At 48.5% G+C, this 24,293-nt stretch overlaps 1 protein-coding gene across 2 annotated transcripts; it reads left to right on the plus strand.

Annotated features, from left to right (window-relative positions):
* The first annotated feature begins 1,700 nt into the window (after nucleotides 1-1,700).
* On the plus strand, nucleotides 1,701-23,960 carry CSNK1E (casein kinase 1 epsilon). Of its 2 annotated transcripts, none has more exons than XM_017823454.1 (11): nucleotides 1,701-2,031; nucleotides 6,074-6,161; nucleotides 12,495-12,605; nucleotides 12,768-12,916; nucleotides 13,605-13,833; nucleotides 20,196-20,366; nucleotides 21,863-22,011; nucleotides 22,497-22,689; nucleotides 22,794-22,933; nucleotides 23,307-23,372; nucleotides 23,904-23,960. In XM_017823454.1, exons 2-10 carry the CDS (start codon nucleotides 6,086-6,088, stop codon nucleotides 23,337-23,339), a joined length of 1,251 nt encoding a protein of 416 aa, XP_017678943.1. In that variant the 5' UTR covers nucleotides 1,701-2,031; nucleotides 6,074-6,085; the 3' UTR covers nucleotides 23,340-23,372; nucleotides 23,904-23,960. The 2 variants fall into 2 exon arrangements, with proteins under 2 accessions (XP_017678943.1, XP_017678944.1); XM_017823455.1 differs by having other exon boundaries at nucleotides 1,703-1,809; nucleotides 23,904-23,959.
* The last annotated feature ends 333 nt before the right edge of the window (nucleotides 23,961-24,293 follow it).

Below are 24,293 nucleotides of genomic sequence, written 5' to 3' on the forward strand. Positions count from 1 at the left end.
AGGTAACTGAAGTGTCCATATGCACACTCCAATTTCATCCCCCAGGACTGTATCTACATTTGGGATTCTTTCGAGTTCCCTCCCACTGCCTCAGCCAGCAACAGGGGGAGAGGTGGCATGGCCATTGTCCTCACAAACATTACACTTGCCTGCCAGTCAGTATCACCCCAAACTCTGCCCCCACCATCCATACTGAGAGCTGCCTCTCCTGGATTCTGATTCAGATCTATCCTTCTGGGCTCTCTGTCAGAGCTCACCTTGCTCGGTGCCTGTATGAGCCTGCCACTCACAGCAAAATCGTGAGTGATGCTGTGCTCCAGCAAATCCCCTCTCGACTGATGTGCACCCACCCAGGGAAGGAGGGTAACCCAACCCTTGACTGGATCTGGCAGTGGCTCATACTTTATTACCTGCCTTCCCATCTGCTCACTGTTACATAAGCTGTGAAACGACAGAGGTTCAATGGAGCATGTGTAGGGAAATGTCATTACTACAAAAAACTCAATTAAATTTTAACTTCTCCAAGTGGAGGCAAAGTTCTGTGATAAAACTGGCCCAGCAGTGAGAGGGAAACACCACTGGTTCCCAAAGGCTTGCATAAGCAAGGAACTATTCCCAGGTCTCAATGGCCCAACAACTCAGTGTGGGCACGAACTGGCAGCGAGATATAGGTCATTGAAGTCCATCATTTTGGTATGGCTTGAAGCAGAGACTGCTTTCTGTAGTGCAAGCTGCCCACACGGCTGCAGCTTGGGCCTCTTGGCGCCAACAGCCCATGCTTATGTTGTGTATTTGGAAGTTGACATTGGGGTCCTGGCTTAGATGCACCCAAGAGCTGTACTGGTATGGGGGCTCCTGAGCTCTTCCCTATCGCGCTTATCTCCTCCTTCAGGAACCGTGGTTCTTGACTTTGAGATGACTGTGCTGAAGCATCTCCTGTACCCTGATGAGGCATCCCTGCCTGTGAAGTTGGGCATCATCTGGCTCTAGCTGCTGGTCCTACTGCTACTCCCTTTCTGCTCACCCTACACTGGCCTCAAGTCTCTCCTACAGTCCCGCTCCCAGAGCTCAAACAGCACTTCCATCCTCCTTTGTCCATCCAGCCCCAACCTCCCAGGAGCCTGCAAATACTTCCCTGTCCTGGGGTCTGCTCCTACACCACCATACAGGTCTGATGTATGGCTGCTCCCCTAAATCAGCTGGCTTTCAGAGATGCTCTGGGGCTTGCTGTGGCCACCTGGCCCCCAAACACCCTGGGGGCTGTGGGGTACCCCCAGCTTTGCACCCATCTGCTGGTGGGTGCCCCATGGACCTTGTCCATCCAGGTTAGGGTTTATATGTGTACTTCGTCATCCGTGTGGATTTGCAAGTGCTCCACCCAAGGTGTGTTCCTGCTCCTGAGGGGTGCGGGCTGAGGAGCCCTGACCATCTCTGTGGGGTTAGGGTGGTTCTGATGCCCCATTGGCCTTCCTGGTGGACCCCTGCTTGGCATCCGCTGCCAATGCGATGGCACCCAGCACCCAGGTTTGATCATCCCCATGTGGGGCTACCCTGCTGTTGCCCCAATGAGGAGAAACCTTCAGCGGGGTCGCGCCCCCCAAAGCCCAGCCCGTGTGTGTGTGTGTGTGTGTGTGTGTGTGTGTGTGTGAGCCCCCCTCACCGAAGCTGAGGGCGACGGGCGGGAAGGCGGCGGGAGCGGCGGCGGTTGCGCCTTTAACGGCGGGCGGAGGAGGAGGCGGAGGAGGAGGAGGGCCGGGGCTGCGCTGGGTGACATCAGTGGGTTTGGCTCCGGGGCTCAATGGAAACTGGGTGAGCGCCGGGCTGTGCCGAGCACACGCCGGCTGGAGGGGACGGCGAGCGGGCGGGAGGCGGCAGGCAGCGCCGCGCCGCGCCGAGCCGAGCGAAGGAGGGACGCGCCGGGCACGGCCGCCACCAGCCCTCCCCAATCCTCCGTCATCCTCCCCGCCGCGGCCGCCTGGCCCCCTGACAGCCGGCGGAGCAGCATCCCCACACGGCCCCCTTCCCGTCAGGGTGGGTATGGGGGGCGCCCGCCCGCATCTTGGGGCGCAAACCCCGGGGGAAAGGCGGCCCCTCCGGCTCTTTGTGTGCGCGGAGGGAGGGGGAGGGGGCGGGGGAGGGGAGGGCAGGGCGCGATGCGCCGGGCCGGGGGGGCGGCGGGGGACAAAAGCCCCTTTGTGGGGGCGCGGGGAGGGGGTCGCCCCCTCCGCCACTGGCAGATTGGGGGGGGGGAAGGCTTCCCCCTCTTCCCTTTCTCCGCCTGCCGGGGCCCTGCCTGGCTGCCGGCGGGGCCGATCGGGGAGGGGGGTGCCGTGTGTTCTCGGCGGGGGACTGCGGGGGTCCCGGCAGGGGGCCTCCCCCCGGATGATTTAAACCCCCCACCCCTTCCGTTCACTGATGCTCCTTGTCTCCCTCCCCAACCCCCGTCTTTGCTTGTTTCGGGGGAGAAGGGGTGTCTGCGTTTGGGGGGAGGTTGTAGGGGTCGGCGTTTCGTCTTGTGGGGGCTCGGTACGGGCGGGGGTCGATGGCCGCGGCCGGGGCCGAGGTGGGGGGTATGAGGAGAAGTTCAGCGCCGTTCCCGGGGGTGGCAGCTTTTTGTTACCTACCCGGAAAAATAACAGCCCGGGTACGACTGTCTTCGCGTAGTGTTTTGCCTGTAGGGGGTGGGGGTGTAAGGGACATATTTTTTTTTTTGTGTCCCCCTCCCTCCCTGTTTTCCTGTTGCGGCTGTTTCTTTCTCAGATGTAGTCCAAATGCTCTGTGCATGGCGTTTCTTTTCTCCCCCCACCTTATTTGCTGCTCTCCTTATTGTAAGTGTGAAAGGGTCTGGAGGGGTTTGATGTTTTGCATTTCAATCAAAACGGTGTTTTTTTCTTTTTTACATCCCATTTTTAAGCCAGTTCAAATTACTGTTTTGCCAGCCTCTTCCTTTATTTCCTTCATATACCCAGCCCCCCCGCCAAAAAAAAAAAAAAAGGCCGTGTAAAGCCTCCATGGTCTATGAGCGAAGCAGCCCCCACTCCCCACACTTCCACTGAAAACCAGAGCAGTGCTGGGATCGGCAGCCTCCATTATGGAACCGTGGGTTTGGTTTTGCGTGGCCTTTGCTAGACAGGGCATCTTCTCATTCCTGACCCCCTCGGGTGGGACAGAGGTGGCCCTCCTGTTCCCCAGCCCCCTCCCCCCCGCCCAAGATGTTCCCTGCATCTTTGGTCGCCATCGTATCTGGCACAGCAGTGTGGTATCAACTCTTATCGTGTGTTTATATAATGGCCTTTGTGCCTGTACGTGGGTATTTTATATTATATAAAAGGGGCTGGTGCAAAATGGTGTGTGTGTGTAAGCACCGCTGACGGCTGGATAGTATTATTATTTTTCTGAGGCTGTGTAGTATTGGATATTCACGTATGCAAACGCTCATGCAGAGCACACACTCGCTTTGAGGTTGTATGTGTGTTAATCCCTTATGGAAAACTAAATGGTTTAACTAAATGATTGCCTTGCAGCCCCTGGGAATGCTGCCTTGGCTGTAGAGTGCAGGAAGGGTGGCAGGGCTGGGGGGGTTAAGCCTGCTGGGGGGTGGGTAGGAGGGATGTCTTAGATTTTACACATATAAATAATATATAGGGAGTAATATAAATGTCACATATAAGAATATATATTTTATATGTAAAATTTTCTTTATGACAGTAGACCTGAAGATCAGATTATAGGAGTGGAAGCTGTAGATGGTGGGGGTATGTGTGTGAAGTAGAAGCAAATATGATAGGTGTTTGAACTCCTGGAGCAGCTGTTGAGGGGGTGGGATGCGTGTCCTGCCCCATGACCACGAATCCAGGCTGTTGCTCCCTGGCTATCCTCCACCCAGGTTTTCTACGCACACTTGTATGTGTGTGCTGGGGGGGGGAGATAAGGCAAAATGACAGCTGTGCGAGACCATGATTTTTTTACTCCATTATCCTGCTTCCCGCTTCCACCCCTGCGCCCCAGAGCATTTTTTAGATTCCCCTTTGGAGCCTGTTGCTTAATCAGCTAGAAGGGCTGCTGCCTCCATGTGTGAGAAACTCTTCTTAACCTGGCTCCTGTCTGTCCCAGAAGGGTGGGACTGAATTTAGGCTTGGGGCTGTGGTGTTGCAGAGCAGTATCCACTGTGCCCTGGTGCAGAGGAGACCCCGCAGAGACCTATTGCCCAGTCTCTGCCGTGTGCTCGGTTGTGCTCGCCCCAGCTGGGAGTTGGACTCAAGTGGAAGTGTTCAGGGTTCACAGGCCTGGGTAAACACACCATGAAGGAAGGAGGTTCGAGAGCTGTCTTCTTGACAGTGGTGTGACAGGTTCCCGGGGACACAGACCTTTGATCGTTTATTGGAGTAGGAATGTAAGCAAGTCAGATGTATGTTAATGTGGTTATACAGAACAGCAGGCAGCGGATAAAAATCATGTCTGTTTGCTGTGCCCTCGCCCAGGTCCGCCTGCCTCCTGGTTTGGTTCCCAAGGCTCTGCCTACATTCCTTGTAGTAAGAAAGTCAGAAATAGCCACAGGGTTTTGTAGACTTTAGATGCACAGAAACCCACATGCATAAGTAAATACTAGGTGAGGAGACTCCACCTCTGAGTGTTTTGTGTGTGGTTTCTGATGACTGGAGCTCTGCTTTCAGGGTTCACAATGTCCCCTGAATGCCTTGATAGGATTATTTCCCTGTACATCTCTACAGTCCGTCCATTCTTCTTTCTGTAATCCCATCTCCTGGGGCAGGAGAAGCAGCTCTGGGTTTATAGTATGCCCAGAATCCTGTAGCTGGGATTATTTTTTTTGTACTTCTGTCTCACAAGGCCGTTCCTCCCTTCTTTCCTTCAGTGATGCTTCCTTCCCACCAAGCTCTCCAGCAAGGGAAAGTTCCTCTCACCCACTTGTGAAAACATGAATCATTCCTCACCTTTCCTGTCCCCAACAGGCTCTGTGTCTGCATTTTGTATGCTAATAATGTGGCATTGCATAAATTAGGACTGTGGCAAATCCCTCTAAAAGAAGACGCACTGGCTGTCTTAGGAAGAGATGTGGTTCCTAGAATAAGTTGGTGGCCATAAGAAGGGGCGAGGGAAAGTGGTCTGCTAAGGGTGAACTGCTGGAATTGTGTTTGGCAGAGGTGTTTAGCAGCAGAAGTTGAGGTTGGCAGGGAGAACAATCTCTGGCTGTGGTCCTTCCACCTAGTTGGTTTTCTGTGGAAGGTGAGGAGGCTAAGCCTGGGCATGTTGATGGGGTATATCAGGTCAAAGGGTTAGCTAATCACCTCAGGTAAAGGGATGAGGAAAGGCCCAAGCTGCTAAAAACAAACAGCCAGCACACCTAGGTAGGCAGCGGAGATGGAAAGGCTCACGTAGACCAAAGGAGGCTGTGATCCCATCAGCAGAAGCCTGTGGAGATAAGCAAGTGCTGTTCCTAGTCAGTGCCTTGAAGGGTTCAGTTCAGCAAGATGTCTCCTCCCTGTCCCTTGTGCCAGCCTCTGCCTACGAGTGATACAGTCTGTCTGTCTCTTGCAGCTCTTGAGTCCTATGCTTCACCACCACCGAGTGGTGGTTGGACTAGGGCTGGGCCAGAGAGCAACTTCTTCTCATAGGGTTTATTATGCCTGTCCTTTTTGGTGTCTCATGAGGTTACTTCTGTCCTGGTGCCAGGTACTGTAGGGTACAAGGAGCAGTACCTCTTTACAGTGGTGTGGCATGATCACCCACTGAAACCTTCTTAGAGGAGATTTCCTGATCCCCTCCTCAGTCTCTGAACAAAATGATGGGGAAGAGATTGAATTCTTCTTTCTAATAATGGGAACATGGAAAACATGCTTGAGAGGGTTGTGTTCCTGCAGCATTACTAGCTCATGCTGTCCCTGGATGTTCAGGAGATAGGAGAGGTGATAGAGGCCATGTAGAAAGTGATGTATTTCAAGATTTAAAACTGTACTCAGCCTCTGGGTGAAGTAGGGAGGTCTCTTCTGTAGTGTTACATGATTCACTTCCTGTTTCTGCTCTGACACTGTGCTTTCTGTGCTTCTTTTCTCAGCACGACTGAACCATGGAGCTTCGAGTAGGGAACAAATACCGGCTGGGCAGAAAGATTGGCAGCGGTTCATTTGGAGACATTTACCTAGGTGAGTGTGAGAGTCTGTCCTTCTACCTGCCAGGTTGTTTTTCTCAATTGCATCATTGTTTCGGGGTTGTTTTTCTTGCCTGTTGGTATTTGTGGGCACCATGTAAGGTTGGAGGGGGTGGAGAAGAGAAAAGATCTTCAAGGAATACTGCTAGTTGCTGCCTGTCTTCTGATGGCAAAGAAAGTGGGATGAGCTCAGCTTTGCCTTGCAGATGCTGGAGACATGGTGGTAGTTGATTAGACTGATTTAGATTTGGACTGTTTGGGACATATTTGACATATATGCTGCTCCAGCATTCTCACTTCCTTTTCTTGAGCTTGGGTGTGTGTGGGTATTAACTCTGTAAAGAGTGGGTGGTGGAAAGGGAGGGCATAGCTGTCACTTCAAGGGTAGAAGGAATAAAGTTTTGGGAAGATTAGCAGTGGAAAAAGTGATCTGGACCTTTAAGAGAGAGGTCAGAGACCAGGAGCTGTAAAACAGGTCGGAGAGCCTGGTGTGGTTGAACTCCTGGGCTTTAGATCTGTTAGATCTGTAATGGGATTTAGAGTTATTGTCTGGAATGACCTGAGCTGGGAGCTCAGTGGACGGAGCCCATGAGGCGCTGGGTTTCCTGTTACTGCAGCAGGTTACCTGGGTAGAAGTTCTTCCAAGCCAGTGTGCTGATGTGTGCTAATGTTCCCTGATGCTTTGCCTGCTCATGTTTTTATTGGCTCAAACCATGTGGGGCCAGAGTGGCGAGACTACCCAGTAGCCTGATCGATCCCTCCATGAGAGTTGGTGTGGCTTTACCTGTCATCTGGTTCTCCCCACTACCTTTTTGGTTGTAGTCCTGCAGGCCAGCAGAACAACTGCCCTCTCCCTTGGTGTCTGCAAACTTTGGGGACTTACGGGTGTGTCATGTGCTCCTTGACTGTTAATTTGCTTGGTTGAATTGTATTTTGCTTCCCAGTACATCCACCACTCCTCACTTTTGCTGCTCCTTCAGTTTTTCCTAGTTTGTCCATCTGCTGAGCAGCTTGGAGCCAACACTGCATTTGATGTGTGGCATTTCCAGTGCCTGGCAATGAAGGACTACCCTCCAGTGATCTGTAATGTGATGCCTCTGCATAGGCTTCTTTGGGTCTCCTTGGCTTCCCCCATCACCAACACTATCAGGTTGCAGAATTGGCCTTAGCACACTGTCAGCTATATTGTAGAAGATGTCTTCTAGGATCTCCAACATCTTCCCATCCCTCCCTGACTCCCTTTTGTTGAATACCTCTGGTTCAGATTACTTTTTCCTGTGCTTGTAAATCACCGTCTGTTTTCAACCTCTGGCTTTTACCTCCAGTTCCCTCTTGCTTTATTATTCTCTCTTGATTGGTGTTGGCAGCCTCTCTTGATTAAGTGTCCTGTGGGAATCATCAGTAACAGGCTTTGTTGCCACCTTTATCCAGAGCATGAACAAAGATGATAAATAATGGATCTGGGATCCCAATTCCACTGTGTGCTGCCTTACTGCTGCCTACTCCTGTACGCCACTCCTCTGTGACCCTCCAGCCAGTTAGTGTCTGATAGCCCAGACACAGCATTTTCCACCTATGGTAGTGCTTGAAGCCTTCCAGACCCTCTGTAGGACAGCATAAATTGCCAGGATCTTGCAAAACACCTGGGGGTACACGTGGGGTAAGGAAAGAGGTACTGAATGGAAAGGCCTGATCCTGTGTTCCTCTGCACCACGTAACAGGTCATCCACCTGTGCAGAGCAGGTGTGGAAAACAGGCTCTGGTGAGGGGATTGTGCCCACCTTGCCTGTAACCAAACAACATGAGAGGCAGAGGAAGCCCCAGTGCCCTAGTGTGGTGAGCACAGAGGGATTCAACCAAGTTACTTGAATGCAGTATCAAAGCCAATGATGTTCATTGAGGTGCAAGCCAGCGTGTTTTGAAGCAGTGATAGCGAGACTTCTTGGAGCCTGGGTGACTCCCCAGCCTGGAGGGATCGGGCATGTACTCTCTGATGGTGCGTCTGGAGGACGCTTGTGCTCATGCTGTACTCTCACAGCCTGCTCTGCAGACAGAAGGACTCATTCACGAGGACTTCTCTCCTGCACTAAATTCACCTCACAGTTCTCTCTCTTGATAATGGTGCGGAGACAGAGCAAGGACAGACAAGCCTTGTTTATCTCTGGAGATGAGCAGGGGCTGTATGGTTTATCCTCAGCTTCTCTCTTTCAGGATGTTACTACCTTCACCTGCTCTGTAACCAGTGGGTGCTGCGTGCTGTGCTCTTCGGGATTTGTTTTTGGTTTTTTTCTATCAGAAGGAAACTTGGATTTCTACATGGGTAGACACAAAGGATGGACTGTGTTACTGCTCAGCTGAGGCTTAAAGCACAATGCCTTCCTTCCACGCATACTTTGGGGGATAGATGTGCTGCAGGGATATTCTCCCTACATTGATTTGGGAGGGTGGGAAATGAGATCATGCTGCCGAGGGGTCTTGGCTAACCCATTTACCTCTAAAATTGCTCATTCAGAAGAGCAAAATCAGTTTGCAGAGGAATTGCCAATACTTTTAGGCTGTCGGAGGGAGGTGCTTTGTCAGAGGTGTTGGCCAAGAGGCAGGGCAGGGTAGCTGGACCTGGTAGGAATCGTCTGGCCGGGATGCACACTGGTGGTGAAGAGGAGCTGGGCAGACAAAGCATGCTGGGACCTGCGCTGGCTGGGGACAGTTCCTGGTGGCAGGCTCCTCCCTTGTTGGGAGGGGAGTGCCTTCCCTTTGTTTCCTGGCCTGTTAACTCTCTCTCGCCCTATCTGCCTTCTTCCATCTGTTCCCAGCCCTCCATTCTTCCCTCGACAGGCTGTCAAGAGGGGAGCGGGTGGTGGGGAGAGTGGGGGCCCCGGCCTGTTGCCACTGTGCACAGGGAGGGCGGTGTTTATTGTATCAAGCATGCAGTCAGGCTTCCACTCTGAAAAGATCCTGTTCAGCCGGTGACATCCTCTGTCCCCGGGGCCCCGTTTCAAAGAGCTCATGATGAATGAGTTGAATTTGTGCAGCCCCCACAGCGGAGCGAGACTGGGGGTGGATGTTAGGAATTATCCCCGATCCTACATACGTCTCTCAAGTGGCTGAAGCTTGCAGACTCTGCTGCATTTGTCTGAAACACGGTGCTTTCCAGTCTAGAAAGAGAGCAGAGAACTGTTGCTTTTGTACTTGTATCTTTAAGAAAAGATGGTGGTTAAAGCATGGAACAAAGGACCAGAGAGATTCCTGCCCTTGGATTCCCTCCTCACTTGTGGTGGTCTTGATCTGGGTGGATCTCTAGCAAAGAAATGGTAGAGGGAGCAACCTGTAGACACAGCGGGGTTTGGGGATGGAGCAAGCTTTAAGTGTTCAGTCAGAGAATAGCTCCTCAGTAGGTCTGATTGGTCCAGAGAAGGACCATGAAAATGGTTAGAAGGATGGAGCATGTCTCCTATGAGAAAAGGCTGAGAGAATTTGGATTGTTCAGCCTGAGAAGAGAAGGCTTCAAGGTGACCTAATTTTGTCCTTCCAGTACCTAAAGGGAGCCTACAAGAAGGATGAGGAGAGACTTTTTGCAAGACCATTTAGTGACAAGACAAGAGGGAATGGGTTTAAACTGAAAGAGAGCAGGTTTAGATTAGATACCAGGAAGAAATTCTTTACTGGGAGGGTGGTGTTGCAGTGGAACAGGTTGCCCAGAGAAGTTGTAGATGCCCCTTCCCTGGAAGTGTTCAGTGCCAGTTTGGATGGGGCTCTGAGCAGTCTGGTTTAATGAAAAGTGTCCCTGCTTATGGCAGGGGGGTTGGAACTAAATGACCCTTCCAACCCAAACCAGGCTATGATTCCACCTTTGTTTTTCTAGGCCACAGGGTTGTCTCCTCTTTTTTTTTTTTAAGTTTTTTTTAAGAGACTAACACCTGTGTTTGGGCTATGAAGAGTATGGGGCTGAGGGCCATCTGAGCACATATAAGCGGCATGTTCACATTTGAAGAATCTAAGTCTTCTTGATGCCTACCCCTGCTTTCCCTTTTCGAGCTTTATGTGCCCACAGATAACACTCCCCACCTGCAGACAGCCTAGTAGATGGATGCATCATCATCATCTTCCTAAACACCCATGGTTATGTAGAGATGAGAACTCATTCATGTTTCCACTGTTCAACTTCTGGGGTAGCATTCATTCAAAATGGTAATGCTGCCAAAAGTCAGAAAGACTCACCAATATTTGTGTGTCAGCAAATGGATTAGGAGAGGGAAAAATTTCCCCTGGGAAATGGACAAGCGAGCTGCTTCAGAGGATTTGGAGGAAAGTCTTCACAAAAGCAGGGGAAAGAGAAAGGAATGAGGGAAGGAAGGACTCTTACCTTTTTTGGGTGTCCTGGGTGTTTCCATGCTGACTGAGGGCCAGTGATTGAACACTAATTTAAAAGACAGATACTAGTCCCTTTTCCTGCTTTTTTCCTCCTTGCACTCCTGATGCTTATAAGAAGGGTCTTGTGGTGCAGTGAAGGAAATGTACAGACTTGTTTTTCTGGCCAGGAGTTTTTAAGTGGAAAATGGCAGCATCTTTTCAAAAGTAACCATTGGCTCTACCTCTGAGGATGGCTTTTTAGCTTTCCCTTCTGCTGAATCCTGTGTTAAAATCCTTATTAAATTAATCCTATTGCTCCTCTTTCCCCTCCCTTATAGCACCCTAAATAATTCCTCTCCCTCCTTAGTGTTTACAGCCTTCAAATATTTGCAGACTGTTGTCATGTCCCATTCTTCCTCCCCACCCTTCTTGGTTGTATCTCTTGTCTATGTTACATATTTAGCTCTTTTAATCTTTCTTAGTAAATCAATCCCTCTAGGCCCCAAACAGTTTTGTTGCTCTCTTACAAATTCCTAGCAGCTTGTCTGTCTCGACCCGGCGCTGTAGCATCTAGATTATGTCTTTTTGCTAACAGGCAGCTCTTGGCTAAATTTGTGTACAAGCCAGAACTCTTCAACAGGAGATCCTTAGGATCCAGGGGGAGAAGGGATCCAGTTGTGTGAACAATTCCTTTTTTTTCTTTTGGTCCCTGGCTCTAGAGGAGGTGTGGGAAAGAGGATAAATGGAGAGATTTATCTGCAGCTGTCCTTGTGGACTCTTAAAGTCTTATCACAGGGTTCAGGAGGCACAAATTAGCCAGACCTACTAAAACTAGCTATGGGATATCTACAAAACGTCACCTTTGACTCCAGCTCATGTTTGGCATGCGTGTTCTGGAGTAGTTTATTTTATGACAGTGTTCACAAGCTGCTCATGATCAGAGCAGCTCTCTGATTTGTGTTTGAGTGCAACTTCTAATAGTTCCAGATACGAGGAAGGGCTTGTCTGCGTGTGTGTGTGAGGCCGGCATGGCGGGAGGGGGAGAGAAGCAAAACTTGAGTGTCATTCCCGTGACCTGTGTACAGATATTCATTCTTTCCATTTTAGGATGATGTGAAACATCTGGAATCCTTTCAGCTATTATGAGGGAGAGAGCAGCCTGTTCCTTCTTTGACAGTGCACTTTGGGACCAGAGTGCTGGCTTTCACAGCTGGCAGCTCGGTTGTTTTTAGAGAGAAGTGTGTGGGGTGGTGGTTTAGTGTCGTCACAAAGTATCTAGCAATCCCTTCAACAGAGGTGTCTGGGCAGCTTAATTCAGGACTGGATTCAGTTTATTTCTTCACGCTTCTAATTTAGGATATAGCAAATGTTTCTGTGTTGGCAAAAGATAAAGGTATTATTGAAGCCCTCAGGAGAGGGAGAAGCTGGGGACTTAGAAATTGTCTGTATTGAGCAGGTCAGGGCTGTGGAGAAAACAGATAGCTGGGAATGTAAGTAATGTCTCCTCCTGAACTAATTGGCTCTGTTGAAATGATGTAACTGAGGTAACTAGTAATTTTGCTAGGGAAGAGATACTCTGTATCACTGCCTGGGGGTGACTTGCATTCAGGGTCTGGGTATATGATCAGGGGCAGCTACAACTTCCACTTAGCTTAGGTACTGTTGATACCTACAGATTGACCTCCCAAAGTCTGGTACTTTTTGAGATAACAAAGCAGTTAACATGTTGCAAGACTGTTGTTCTAGCCTGGGTTGTAGGGTCAGACTTGGTTTCCTGTTCACATGCCTTTCTCTGGCCTTGCGTTTGCAAATGGCAGCGCTGGAAACTCTCTATGAAGTGGCTGAATCTCATTTCTGTCACAGAGAATAAATTTCAGGGCAAATCATAAGGTTTTGGCATTTTTACAGGCCTTGTTAAAAGTGTTTAACTTCAGTGGAAGCTTGCGCAATCTTCATTTCACTTCTCATTTCTATGCAGGAGCCAATATTGCAACTGGTGAAGAGGTGGCCATCAAACTGGAATGTGTCAAAACCAAGCATCCCCAGCTCCACATTGAAAGCAAGTTCTACAAGATGATGCAGGGAGGAGGTGAGATGGGGAGGAGAAGATGGGGCCGGGGGAGTGGTTGAAGAAGGAAATTATTCTGGAGGGCCTTAGGAAAGAAATGATTTGATGTTACATATGATCTTCGCAGCAGGGGATGCAGTATCTAGTCTCTGTTCCGAGGGCTTAATCTTTCTCTTTCCCCAGTGGGTATCCCCTCCATTAAGTGGTGTGGAGCAGAGGGGGACTATAACGTGATGGTGATGGAGCTCTTGGGGCCCAGCCTGGAAGATCTCTTCAACTTCTGTTCCCGCAAATTTAGTCTCAAGACAGTTCTGCTCCTGGCAGACCAGATGGTGAGTTTCCTCTGAAGCACTTGTGCCTACTCTCCTTTTCCATGCCTTTTTTTTTTTCCCTCCCATCTCCTCTGCTTAAGAACTGCTATATCCCAAGCTTTCTTCATTTAGTGACAAGTGGCTGCCAGCTTTCCATTTCTTGAGGAAGTTGGGGGCCTGGAACCTAGGCACTGATGACTTTTCCCGATCTCCATCTCTCTTTCCTTCCCCTGCTGCTCACTCTGTGTTAGTGTTGCACACACAGATACTTTTGCTTGCATGATGAATGATTGGCATCACTACCTATCTCAACTGAGCTGCCCATGCCCTGTGTTTAAGACCCTTAGCTCTTGTGGATGGACCCCCTACCTTCCCAGCCTGTCTAAGTTTGAAAGCTGACAGCTGTCAATGCTGAAGCTCAAAGTTTTAGTCCATGCAGATTTGCTTCTCACCCTTCCTTGTGGGGTTAATGATGACCTCCCCAGAGTGAGGACTGGGCTGGTGTGCAGGATTGAATTCCATCTATAGATCCTGCAGCCTCCAAAGGGTGTCTTTTCCTTGGCTGTCATCTCTGATATTCTCTGTGAAATGTCCTTTTCCCTACTCTGACAGGTCAGTGTCCTGGACAGGGTACTATTTTTAGCAGATGCAGTTAAGGTAGGTTTTTTCTTGCTTGTCTCACAATTTATTTATTTATCCCCCACTCCAGATCAGCCGTATTGAGTACATTCATTCCAAGAACTTCATCCATCGGGATGTAAAGCCAGACAACTTCCTTATGGGCCTCGGCAAAAAAGGCAACCTAGTATACATCATTGATTTTGGTTTGGCCAAGAAGTACCGAGATGCCCGGACCCACCAGCACATCCCTTACCGGGAAAACAAGAATCTGACTGGCACAGCCCGTTATGCCTCTATCAACACTCACTTGGGAATTGGTGAGCCTGCTGTTTCCCCTTGGTGGGGCTTTCTAGGGGAGGTAGTGTGTTCCCAGAAGGAGGGAGTTGGGTTCTGTGCCTGATTCCGCTACTGACCTGCCTTGAGATGGTGGGCAAGTAACTTAAATGCTACACCTGTGTTACCCCTCCTGCCTTTGGTGGCACTTCAAGCTTCTGAAGACAGAAATTGTCTTACCAGTTTGTGTGTTTGTGCACTCACCGCTTAGTGCAGTGGGGCCCTGTTGAGCGTCAAGGCTGTGACCTCTGTGACTGCGGCTACTGAATCTGCCTTGCACAATTTTTGCAGGCTGATTAGATGTGTAAAGGAGACATTCACAGGCACTGCGCCTTTAGGAATGTGTGCAATTGAAACCTTTCTTGTTGACTCCCAAGCACCTTCATCAGTGATTATTCTGTAGCTGTCAGAGCTGGAGGATACAGGCCTGCTGCAATATGGTCCACCACTGAAGGTGGGGCCAGCCATTTGCTGAAAGTGTGCAGGAAGCTGGAATGAGGGAAGGCTTCCAGCTGGCTGGACATCCAGGTTTTGTGATTGAGAACTGGCTATCATGGTTCTTCAAAATACCTGTGTGTCTGTGAACCACACTACCCTGTTCACCACTGAGGCAGCTTTAGGGAGGTAGGGCTCTGCCCTCAGTGTCTATGGTTAGTACTGTGGTAATGAAACTAGGCTGGGAAAGCATGCTGAGAGCTCAGCCAGGTCTTACACTGGTGCTGACCATCATCCCAGGTTTTGTAAAAACCTTGACCAGGTTAGTGCCCACCGTGCTCAAACTTCCTGAAGTCACCCAAACTCTTGTCCTGGGAATCAGCCCCTGGTGGGTGTGAGGAACACAGTTGAAAACCTCTTGCAGTTTTCTCTTCTGTTCTCTGACCAAAAGCTTCTTTCCAGTGTTTGATCTCCTTCCTCTGCTAAATTTTTGCTAAACTTTGTTCTCAGTATGAGGCTTCCTTAGTTACCATACGGTCTGTTCTGAGCAGGCTGACTTGGTCCTGCTATTAACTGGCAAATCTGAGGAGCAGAAACACTGAAGCTGTCTTGCCTGTGAACCCAGGAAAATAGCTACTGTGTTTGCAGCTCAGTTTGTGTCTCTGGGAGACCTTCTTCTGAAATGTATAACCTGAGAATTTGAAAGTCAGAGCAAGGAACTCAAACCTTTTAAACTAGCAGCTTCCACAGGATTCCGTGACCTCATTTTTCCTGCACTCTCCCCTCTTGCAGATTTTCTCAGATATCTGGAGTCAATATTTGACCTGCAGAAAATAAAGTGGTTTCCCACTGTCTTCTTTGTTTAATACTATATAGCTGTAGATGGAAAATGCTTTATTTATATAAAAATGGGGAGTGTTGTGTGTTGAGAGTGGGCTGTGATCTCCTGACCTCCTCCATGCTGTAAAAATACTTCTTGTAGAGCTTTCCAAGTTGGTCTTCTGTATTTTGGCTTGACCTGCATATATATAACTGACTCTCCATTGAATTCTTAGTCAAGATTTCCACAGCCATGGAAACTGCCACAAGGAGACATGCACAAAATAATTATCACTACTCTGTCTGTTGATTCTTATGTGTGTGCCTGCTCTGCCTGAACTGATCACGAGAGGCTAAATGTCTGGCTGTGGTTTTCAAATGACTTCATTATTCATCCCACCCCAACTTAGCCCTTTGCTACTGGTGCTTGGCTTGTGTGTCAGGACGAACAAACAATGTCTAAACAGTAATCCTAGGGCAAATTGCATATGCCATGAGTCTGAGCACAGCCACCGCTCTCTTCATGCCCTTTGCTTCGGGAAAGTCTGGGTGTGAGTTACTTGGCACAACAGGTCTCAGATGTATTATCTCCACGTTGCAGATAGTTCCCCTGAACAGCATAAAGGTTACATGACTTGCCTGGAGGAAAGGGGATGAAGGTGCTGAGGTTTCAGCTGGAGTTCCTGTTTCTCAAGACCTCGCCACAGGGTATATGACAGACACATTTGTGAGTTAGCAGCATTGCCATGGGAACCATGACTCTGAAGTTTTTGACTTTTCAGAGACTAAACTCTCTGTCTTAATGTTACATTAACGCGCTCTAGGGAGAGGGAAGGAACCAGGTGCTGGGGTATTCATGTGACAGGAATAGCAAATGAATAAATGCCTTTATTTGAATGTGCAAGCTAAGGGTTGGACATTCCAATGTCTGGAGGAAACACATTCTTTTCCCAGTGACTGGGGAAAAAAGTAGGAGGCGAGATTGGGGAGGGTTTCCACAGCTGGAGACTTGCCGTTGGGGGAGTCACTGGTCTGTGCAGGCTTTGCTTCACACATTCCAGTCAATTTTCACATGCTCTAGGGATGAGAGTCCCCTGCACCCACTGTAGCTTGTAAAGTCTGAAATAGATGCCCAGGGTGCCCAGGAGACAGTCTTGGAAGAAGCCTGGTGGACTCTGTCTGGGTAACAGGAGGTGGGAGGTGGGGGACAGTGCCTTCCCAAGTGCGTGTCCTAGATGGCATCAGTGTAGGCTTTGCAGATCATAAAGTCCTCCTGCTCATCCTGCCCTCTGTCACCCATTCCAGATCTCTGTGTGTGTTTTTAAAGGCTGTTGCCATGCAGTGGGGAGAGAAAGGGGAACTGTAGTGCAACTTATGCAAGATCAGATCTGAGTATGTAGTGAGAAAAACATTGCTTGATTAAGCCTGCTTGCAGAGCTGGGCTGGCTCCAGGGAAGACAGCTAATTTCTAGGGAGTCCTGCATGGGAGCAGCATCACTTTAAACAGAATCAGAGTGGAGGGAAACACTCTCTGGACAGAGGGGCCAGAAGGCAGTTTAGGTTGCAAAGAAACATGTTTTGTCAGGAACTTTGTGTCCAAGACAACCAGTCCTCAGTCTTCCGTCTTTGCCCAAGCATGTCTTTTCCTGTCCTGCTACTCACCCCTGACTTGGCTTTTGAGGACCCTGCTTTGTGAAGGGAGTGAGGGTGTGGGCTGGCTCGGATCCTCACTGGGAGTGGGAGGAGGGAACTGGCAGGAGATTGCTTGCAGAGTGAGAGGTTGGGTTTGAGGGGTTGTGCTGGCTTGTGTGGGAAGATGACCTTGTGTTTCTATTGGAAGAGGTTTTGGGAGGGAGGGAGGAAAGGATGAGTGTCTTATGAAAAATACATTTTCATAAAATTGTCTTTCAAACCTCCCCCCGCCCTCGTTGTAGGAAAACTGAGAAGCTGAAATAAAATGGAGAGAGGAAGTATCACAGGTCATGACTGTAATCCAGCTTCTGGACTAACTTGCTCTGAACATGCGTTCACGTTACTTGTATTTCTCTTTCTCTTTTCAAACTGCAAAGTGAGATTTTTTTCTTCCTGCATCCCAGGGATGGTGTGAGTGTTAGTCACTGACTGTCAGACTTCTAAAGGTGGAAAGTAGTGATACTAAATAGTATTTCTTTGGTGCGTTGAGGTAAAGTTTTATTTCTAACTCTTTGCTATCTAATGTTATCTAGTATCCTAGGAATGTTGGTATATGAGGCCAGGGAAAAGAAATAATTAAACTTGGGAGCTGTGTAATAGTAACTGAAGATGAAACAAAGAAACGGGATGTAGGAACTGTTGTCCTTCACAATCATCCAAGATTTAAATCAGGATCTTGTAGTTAGGGTTACAGATGAAAGACTGCTACAATGTTTTGAGGTAGCTGCACATCTGTGACCCATCGTGTTGATACTTCAGGCCTGTCATAGATTTGAATCTCAGTGAAATTGTTTAAGTGGGCTACAATTGTCACAGTACGTGAGGTACTAAACATTGGGGCTGCAACGCAGTCAAACACTTATTCATTCGGAATTTTAATAATTAGGTGTTTTGCTTGCAGTTGTTTTTCCTTGATCATGTTGCTGTGTTAAGGCACAGTTAAGGTGTGTTTGCATGCATGTAATGGATACTAGTTAGCTTCCCAGTTTGGTTTTGTAACCCCTCTCATCACCTTCACTAAGGCCTTGTAGCATCTCCCAAAGACTTCAGGCTCCCTAATCTCAAGTCTTTAATTCAGGCCTTCCCCAAATCGCTAGGACTGTGCCCAGGCATATGTTCACAGAACATATCCTGTTCTGGATAGGGTTGGTGACTGTGCTCAAAACTGCTGTGCTTCACACAAGTAGAGGTGTGTTATTCAGCCTGCCCTAAGCAGTTTGGAGTTCAAGCGAGATTTTGGAGGCAAGATCCTGATTTATTCCTGAAAGGCTGATTTGCTTGTTCAGTAGGTTTCTCTGGTTCCTGCCCTGCCTTTCCTTACTCCTCTTGTCTAGAGCACTACCACGCTCTAGACAAGAACCCACAGTTAGACGCTTTAAAGCTACAGCATGGATAAGTCAAGGGCTGCCAGATTGCAGGACTGAGATTACCCTTGTCTCCTGTACTTTCAGGCCCTGGGTGTGCCTTCTGACTCCACATGCCTCCTGTCTAAGGATGTAGGTCATTACCAAATATTGTTCGGTTTTGTTTATTTGATATGCATGATGAGTAATTGCAGCCCTCTGAGAGTACACATATCCCAACCTGAGGCCAAATGCAAACTCAGTTTCTTTTCTCTGCTCCCTCCATAGCATCTAAGCATCTCCCAGACAATCATGTAATTATCCTTGGCAGTAGCCTGATAAGATAAGGACGTATTAGCCCCTTTAAAGTGGGAAACTTGAGGCAGTACGTTAGTGAGGTCAAAAAATGCTGTTATTTCTGCATGCTCAAAGTAAAACACTTTGGGGATCTGCAGGGCTGCTTTCTACTCTACTCCTGTCTTGGAATTTGGGGGGTTTTATGGTGTTTCATGTGCTTTGACCCAAAGGCTCTCTCCTCTCAGTTATGAAGGAATAAGACCCTTCTGCACCCCCTTTGCTTCCATTTTTTTTTTCCCCTCTCAGTAGTTTTAACTTGCCAAACAAGCCTCCAGTTCTCAAAACCACTAGGAGATTATGAGAGAGATGCAGAAAGAAGAAAGAACCGTGTTGACCCTCAGGAGCTGGACATCTGTATCTGTGACCTGCTACAAGCTACTCTTTTGTCAGGGTTTAGCTCAGCTAACAGAATAAGGGGTAGCTGTAATGATCTACTGGCCTTTGAATGGGGCAGGTGGTAGCATGTAACTGATACTGACAGTTAACCCACAGACCAACACATAATCTGCAGCATTTTCCAGGATGTAGCACTGAATCCAGCAAAATGTGCTGTAGTAGTGAATTAATCTAATAGGTGATTCTCTTTAGTCTTTCCTCTATCCCTGTGCTCTCCCTCAAGCCATATTTTGCCTGCCTGTTGTCTGTGTCAGTGGTTGTTCTACTCGAGATGTAAAGTACTTTTTCCAAAATGTTTATTTTATTTGGGAGGAAAACAAGGGCAAGAGCTTCTTGGCAAGATTTATAGATGAATTTGCAAGCATGTTGGAGGAGCTGGGAGGAGTTTCACAAGTTAACCAGTCAACATTTGCAGTTGTTGAGATTCTGCATCAAATCCATCTTGAGCTAGCTTGAAACTTAAAATGGCTTGGCCATTCCAGAGAACAAGTTCAATGTGAAAGGGTTTTTTTTTTTTTGTGAGGCAATTTTTTTTGTTCCATAAGTAAGCATCTAAAAGCAAGCCCTTGCAATAGCATATTAAGGGCAACCCTTGCTCTTAGTAGAGTTGGTAGTGCTGCCATTTACACAGTCATTTCCTATTTGGAGGGGAACCTTTTGTTCAAAGTATGCCCCTTTCCTCCACAGCTTGAAAAATGCCACCAAGCTGGAAAGACATCTTTGCACAGTATTACATGTTAGACTCCTCTAAACAATTAACAAAGTTGTTTACTACTAGAAGGGGTCCCTAGTTCCTTGTTTCTGCCCTGCCTAAAGAGTATCAGCAGTTTAATTAGAAGATGTGTTTGAAAGGGTTGTGTTGGGCTTACCTCTGTTAGACTTGTCTTTCTGTGACTACCTCTGTCATGACTAATCCCTGGGTTGAAGAATCATTCTGGGTGGAGAAGTGTAGGTGCCCTTCCTCTGGGACTGGGAAGAGCAAAGTAGGCAGTGTTGCTGCAGCACTTCTTGAGCTGTTAAATTCTTGTGTGAATTAAGGCTTGTCCAAGTGAGGAGGTAGTCAGAGTCATTAGTTATGAAGTGGGTGGGGCCATATGGGGAGAGGAGCACTTTAACTCTTGTAATATGACTGTCCTCACAGGAATTTGCACTAGAATGTCTTCTACAAGTTTGTCTATCCATAGAAATGTACCAAAGAAGAGAGAGGAGTGATTGTTCTGTTCTGTGTTTAGCACCAAAGCTATGTGATTGCCAGAGTACTTTTGATTGCTGCTCACTCCTTGCCCCTTTGTAACTTCTCACAGAACAAAGTCGCCGTGATGACCTGGAGAGCCTGGGTTATGTGCTCATGTATTTCAACCTGGGCTCGCTGCCCTGGCAGGGCCTCAAGGCTGCCACCAAGCGCCAAAAGTACGAGAGGATCAGCGAGAAAAAGATGTCAACGCCCATCGAGGTGCTCTGCAAAGGGTACCCTTGTAAGTGCTCTCGTCCTGATGGCTGTCTTGTCTGCTGCTTGGCTTGTTCACCTGCTGAAACCCCATGGAATCTTGAATCCTAAAGAGCAGTGCCCGGTACCCCAGACCAGGATGTGCTGCTGACACCAGTGATGAGAAGGATAACAGGTGGTACAGTTCTGGTTCAGAAGTGGGAAATGTGTTTTTGTGGAGAGTGAAACCTTATGTTAGTAAGGGCGTGAGAGTCCTGAGAGGGATAGAGGGATCTTTAGGACCTCAGTAGCAGTTTGGATGCAGGATGGACAATGAGCTGAGAAGGTACGCTGGTGATCCTGAGTTTTTACTGGTTAATGAAGAGTCCTAGAAATAGCCAGGCAATGAAGTGGCAATTGGAGTTCTTTGTAGGTAAACATGGGTAATATATGTGAGAACAGAGAGAAGTCTTGGTCCTCAAGACAAGAGGACACAATAGTAGACTCCGACTGACCAGTGCCGCTCATCAATGAGCTGTTGCAATTACAATAGGTGATTCTGTGAAAACAGAAATTTTGTGCACAGCAATTTTGTGCAAACAGTGTGCATAAGCCCATGGCCTATTTGCACTTTGCGTGCACTGTGTAGCTCTGGTCCATCCCGGATGTGGTAGAACTGGAAACCGGTCCAGGAAAGGGCCAAAAGGGTAACCGAAGTGAGGTGATTTCTACACAAGTAACAAGTTTGCTGGAACCTGGAAAAGAGGTGATTTGAGAGATGATAGAAATCTATGCACTCGCTATGCCTGCAGAAGTCTGAGTGGGAGACAATTATTTGGTGGCCCCAGCTTTTGTATTGGAAGAGAAACAAAGCTGGTTTCTGCTAGCTTCAAAACAAAATGATGCAGTTCTTCACACAGCCAGTAGTAGACTGTAATAGTAGTATTGGAACTCATTCCCAGAAGTTGGTGTGGGTACTTAAAGCTTACTGGAGTTCAAGGAGAGATGGGGCAAGTACATGGAAGAGAGACTCGTGGAGAGTTACTAAATAGTCAGAAACCACATCCAGATCAGGAAGTTCCTGGAGCTGAAAGTAGGTGGGAGCTGGGCTAATGTTAATAGAAGTGTCAGACATGCTTGCCTCACGCTTTCTCCTCTGTAGCTGTCTACTTCTGGCTACTGCTTAAGATAGACTACCGAACTAGGAGGACTTCTGATTTGAGCTGAAATTCCCAAAGCTCACCTCTACCTCTTCTTTAGGCCTGCATTCTTACTGTCCTTCAGCAGGCTCTGCAGGACTTGCTAAGTCTTGCTTGGAGAAACCGACAAAGATGCGTGAGCATTTTCTGTGGTAAAAATAGGGATGGGGTTTTCTTAGTGGCCGAAGCGCTGCAACCAAACCAGCAGGCTCAGTTTTTGTTATACAGCTCTGTGTGTGTGCTGTCCTGGTCCAGCAAGCCACTGCTGAAATGCTGCAGTGGCTCCATGGCAGGGCATGGGAGGTTGGATGGTGTTCAACAGCCAGCTGTTCTCTGCTCTCTCCAGCTGAGTTCTCAACATACCTCAACTTCTGCCGTTCGCTGAGGTTTGATGATAAACCTGACTACTCATACCTGCGGCAACTCTTCCGCAACCTCTTCCACCGCCAAGGCTTCTCCTACGACTACGTCTTTGACTGGAACATGCTTAAATTTGTGAGTGTGTGTGGCAAAAGGGCTGGAGAGGAGTTGTTTTTTATCATGGGGAGGGGAAGGAAAGTTGGAAACTGCCTGCTGTTTGTACTTAGCCCCGGTGAACAGCTTGACAAAGGGGACGGGTAGAGTGAAGAGAGGCAGAGTTACTTGGTGCAAACTGGGGGTATAGTTACTGTTGTATTAGTGAGTATGTCTGATCTGTGGCTATAGGTAGGTAGAGATAATTTTTCAGGAGAGGACTATAATTGGAGGTGGGACAGTGGATTCCAGTAACAGCTGTAGTACCATATGCTTTCTTCCCTGTTTCTTCATGGAACAGAATGAGGTCCTCTCTTGGTGCAGTGGAAGATAGTGGGGGGAGACCATGTTTTGGGGATGGAGCTCCACTTCCTTGGCACGATGGAATACCATGTGTTTTCTGTCCGGGGCTGTTGCTATCTCTCCTGCCTGACAGCCATGTGTGGTGTGGGGGTTTCTCTCCTCAGGGAGCAGCCCGGAACCCTGAGGATATGGATCGGGAGCGGCGAGAGCATGAACGAGAGGAGAGGATGGGGCAACTCCGAGGGTCAGCCACACGAGCACTGCCCCCTGGCCCGCCTGCTGGAGCCACTGCCAACCGTCTTCGCAATGTCACTGAGCCCATGGCCTCCACCCCCACCTCCCGAATCCAGCAGTCCGGTGAGTGGGATGGGAGAGCTTGGGGAGGGTTCCACCCCTGCTGTCGGCTAGAAACCAAAATCATTGACTGATATTCTTGCCTCGATGGTTCTCTGCCCTGACAGGCAACACGTCCCCCAGAGCAATCTCAAGAGTGGACAGGGAGCGGAAGGTCAGCATGAGGTTACACCGAGGAGCTCCTGCCAACGTCTCCTCATCTGACCTCACAGGGCGGCAAGAAGTGTCACGGATTTCAGCATCACAGGTGAGTCCCTGCTGCCATGTTCATGGCCTTGGACTGGATATTCCAGAAGTACTATGGGTCCCAGAGTAGTTTTTGGCTGATCTGTTGGAGCTGACATGAGCCTGAAGCTTCTAGTATGGTGAGGGGAGTGGTACGAAGTTACACCTTCACTCTTCAGTTACATATTTTCTGGAGGTCATGCTCAGTACTGTCATATTAGCTCTGCTTTGCTTGGAGTAAGACTTTGTCTGGTTCTCTTCCAGACCACAGTGGTTTGGAGGAGTGGAATAGTAAACTCTTGGGAGGAAGGATGTCCTGAAAGAAACGTGCAGCCTCTCTGTTTTGGTGTCTTCTTTTTCCTCTCCAACCCTTAGCAACTCTTTTTCTTTTGTAGACAAGTGTGCCATTTGATCACCTTGGGAAGTGAGGAGCAATTGCCACTGGACCAGTGTTTGCTTAGGTGAGCCTGTCCTATGCCTGGGAACCCCCAAGGGTGAAATTGCTGGGAAAAAAAAGCCTTAGGTTAAGACTTTGCTGATGTTGTGGGGGATTGGTACATTTCCTTTCCTTTCATCTTACTTTGAGATGTTTTTGGCTTCAGAGGGAAGAGTAAGGTTGGCTGCCAAAACCTTGAGGGGATGGATTGTGTTTAAGTGTGAAGGTAGCTTCCATTTCTCCAGGAGGGTAGGGAGGGTGGATAAGGTGCTGGGCTGGGGAGCCATTTTGTTAGTTCCTCATGAATGCTTTTCTGGCAGTGTGACAGTGTTGGGGAGGAGGGTGCTGAGCATGTAATCAAGTGTGTGAGACTTTGCACAGCCAGTGAGTGCCTCTTGTAGAGGAAATGACAGTAGCTGGGCAAGGTAACTCCAAGGGGAGGCAGGAGTGTAGAAGAACGGGCTGATGTGATTTGTTATGCTCCAACTGGCATTGGAAGTGCTGGGAAGAATCTTTTCTCCTAATGTCTCTTCTCTCTTTTGAATTCTCTTTCTAGTGTCTTCACTGTATTTTTCTTTTAAAAAACAAAAAACCCAAAAAACAAATAAAAACTAAAAAAAAAAAAAAAAAAAAAAAAAAAAAAAAAAAAACACCAAAAAAAAAAACCCAACAGAATTTCTTTTTGCCAACGATGAGGAGTCGAGCTGTGCCCCCGCGCTGGTGTGAGCCGTTTCCGAGAGGGCCACCTGCGTCCCCCAGCGCGACGCCTCCGAGGAGCTGACAACGCGGGAGCCGTGCGGGGACACCTCCGCTGCCCCCCCAGCCCTGACCGCCGCCCCCACGGGCTACCCCCAGTTCCTTCTCCTGACTCTCTGCTCCTGGTTTTGATTTCTCTATTTTTTTTTTTCTTCTTGGGTATCTTCCCCTGCTTTTTTTTTTTTTTTTT

The sequence above is a fragment of the Lepidothrix coronata genome, unplaced genomic scaffold, assembly GCF_001604755.1.
Source record: "Lepidothrix coronata isolate B3197 unplaced genomic scaffold, Lepidothrix_coronata-1.0 Scaffold102, whole genome shotgun sequence".
NCBI classification, from domain to species: domain Eukaryota; kingdom Metazoa; phylum Chordata; class Aves; order Passeriformes; family Pipridae; genus Lepidothrix; species Lepidothrix coronata.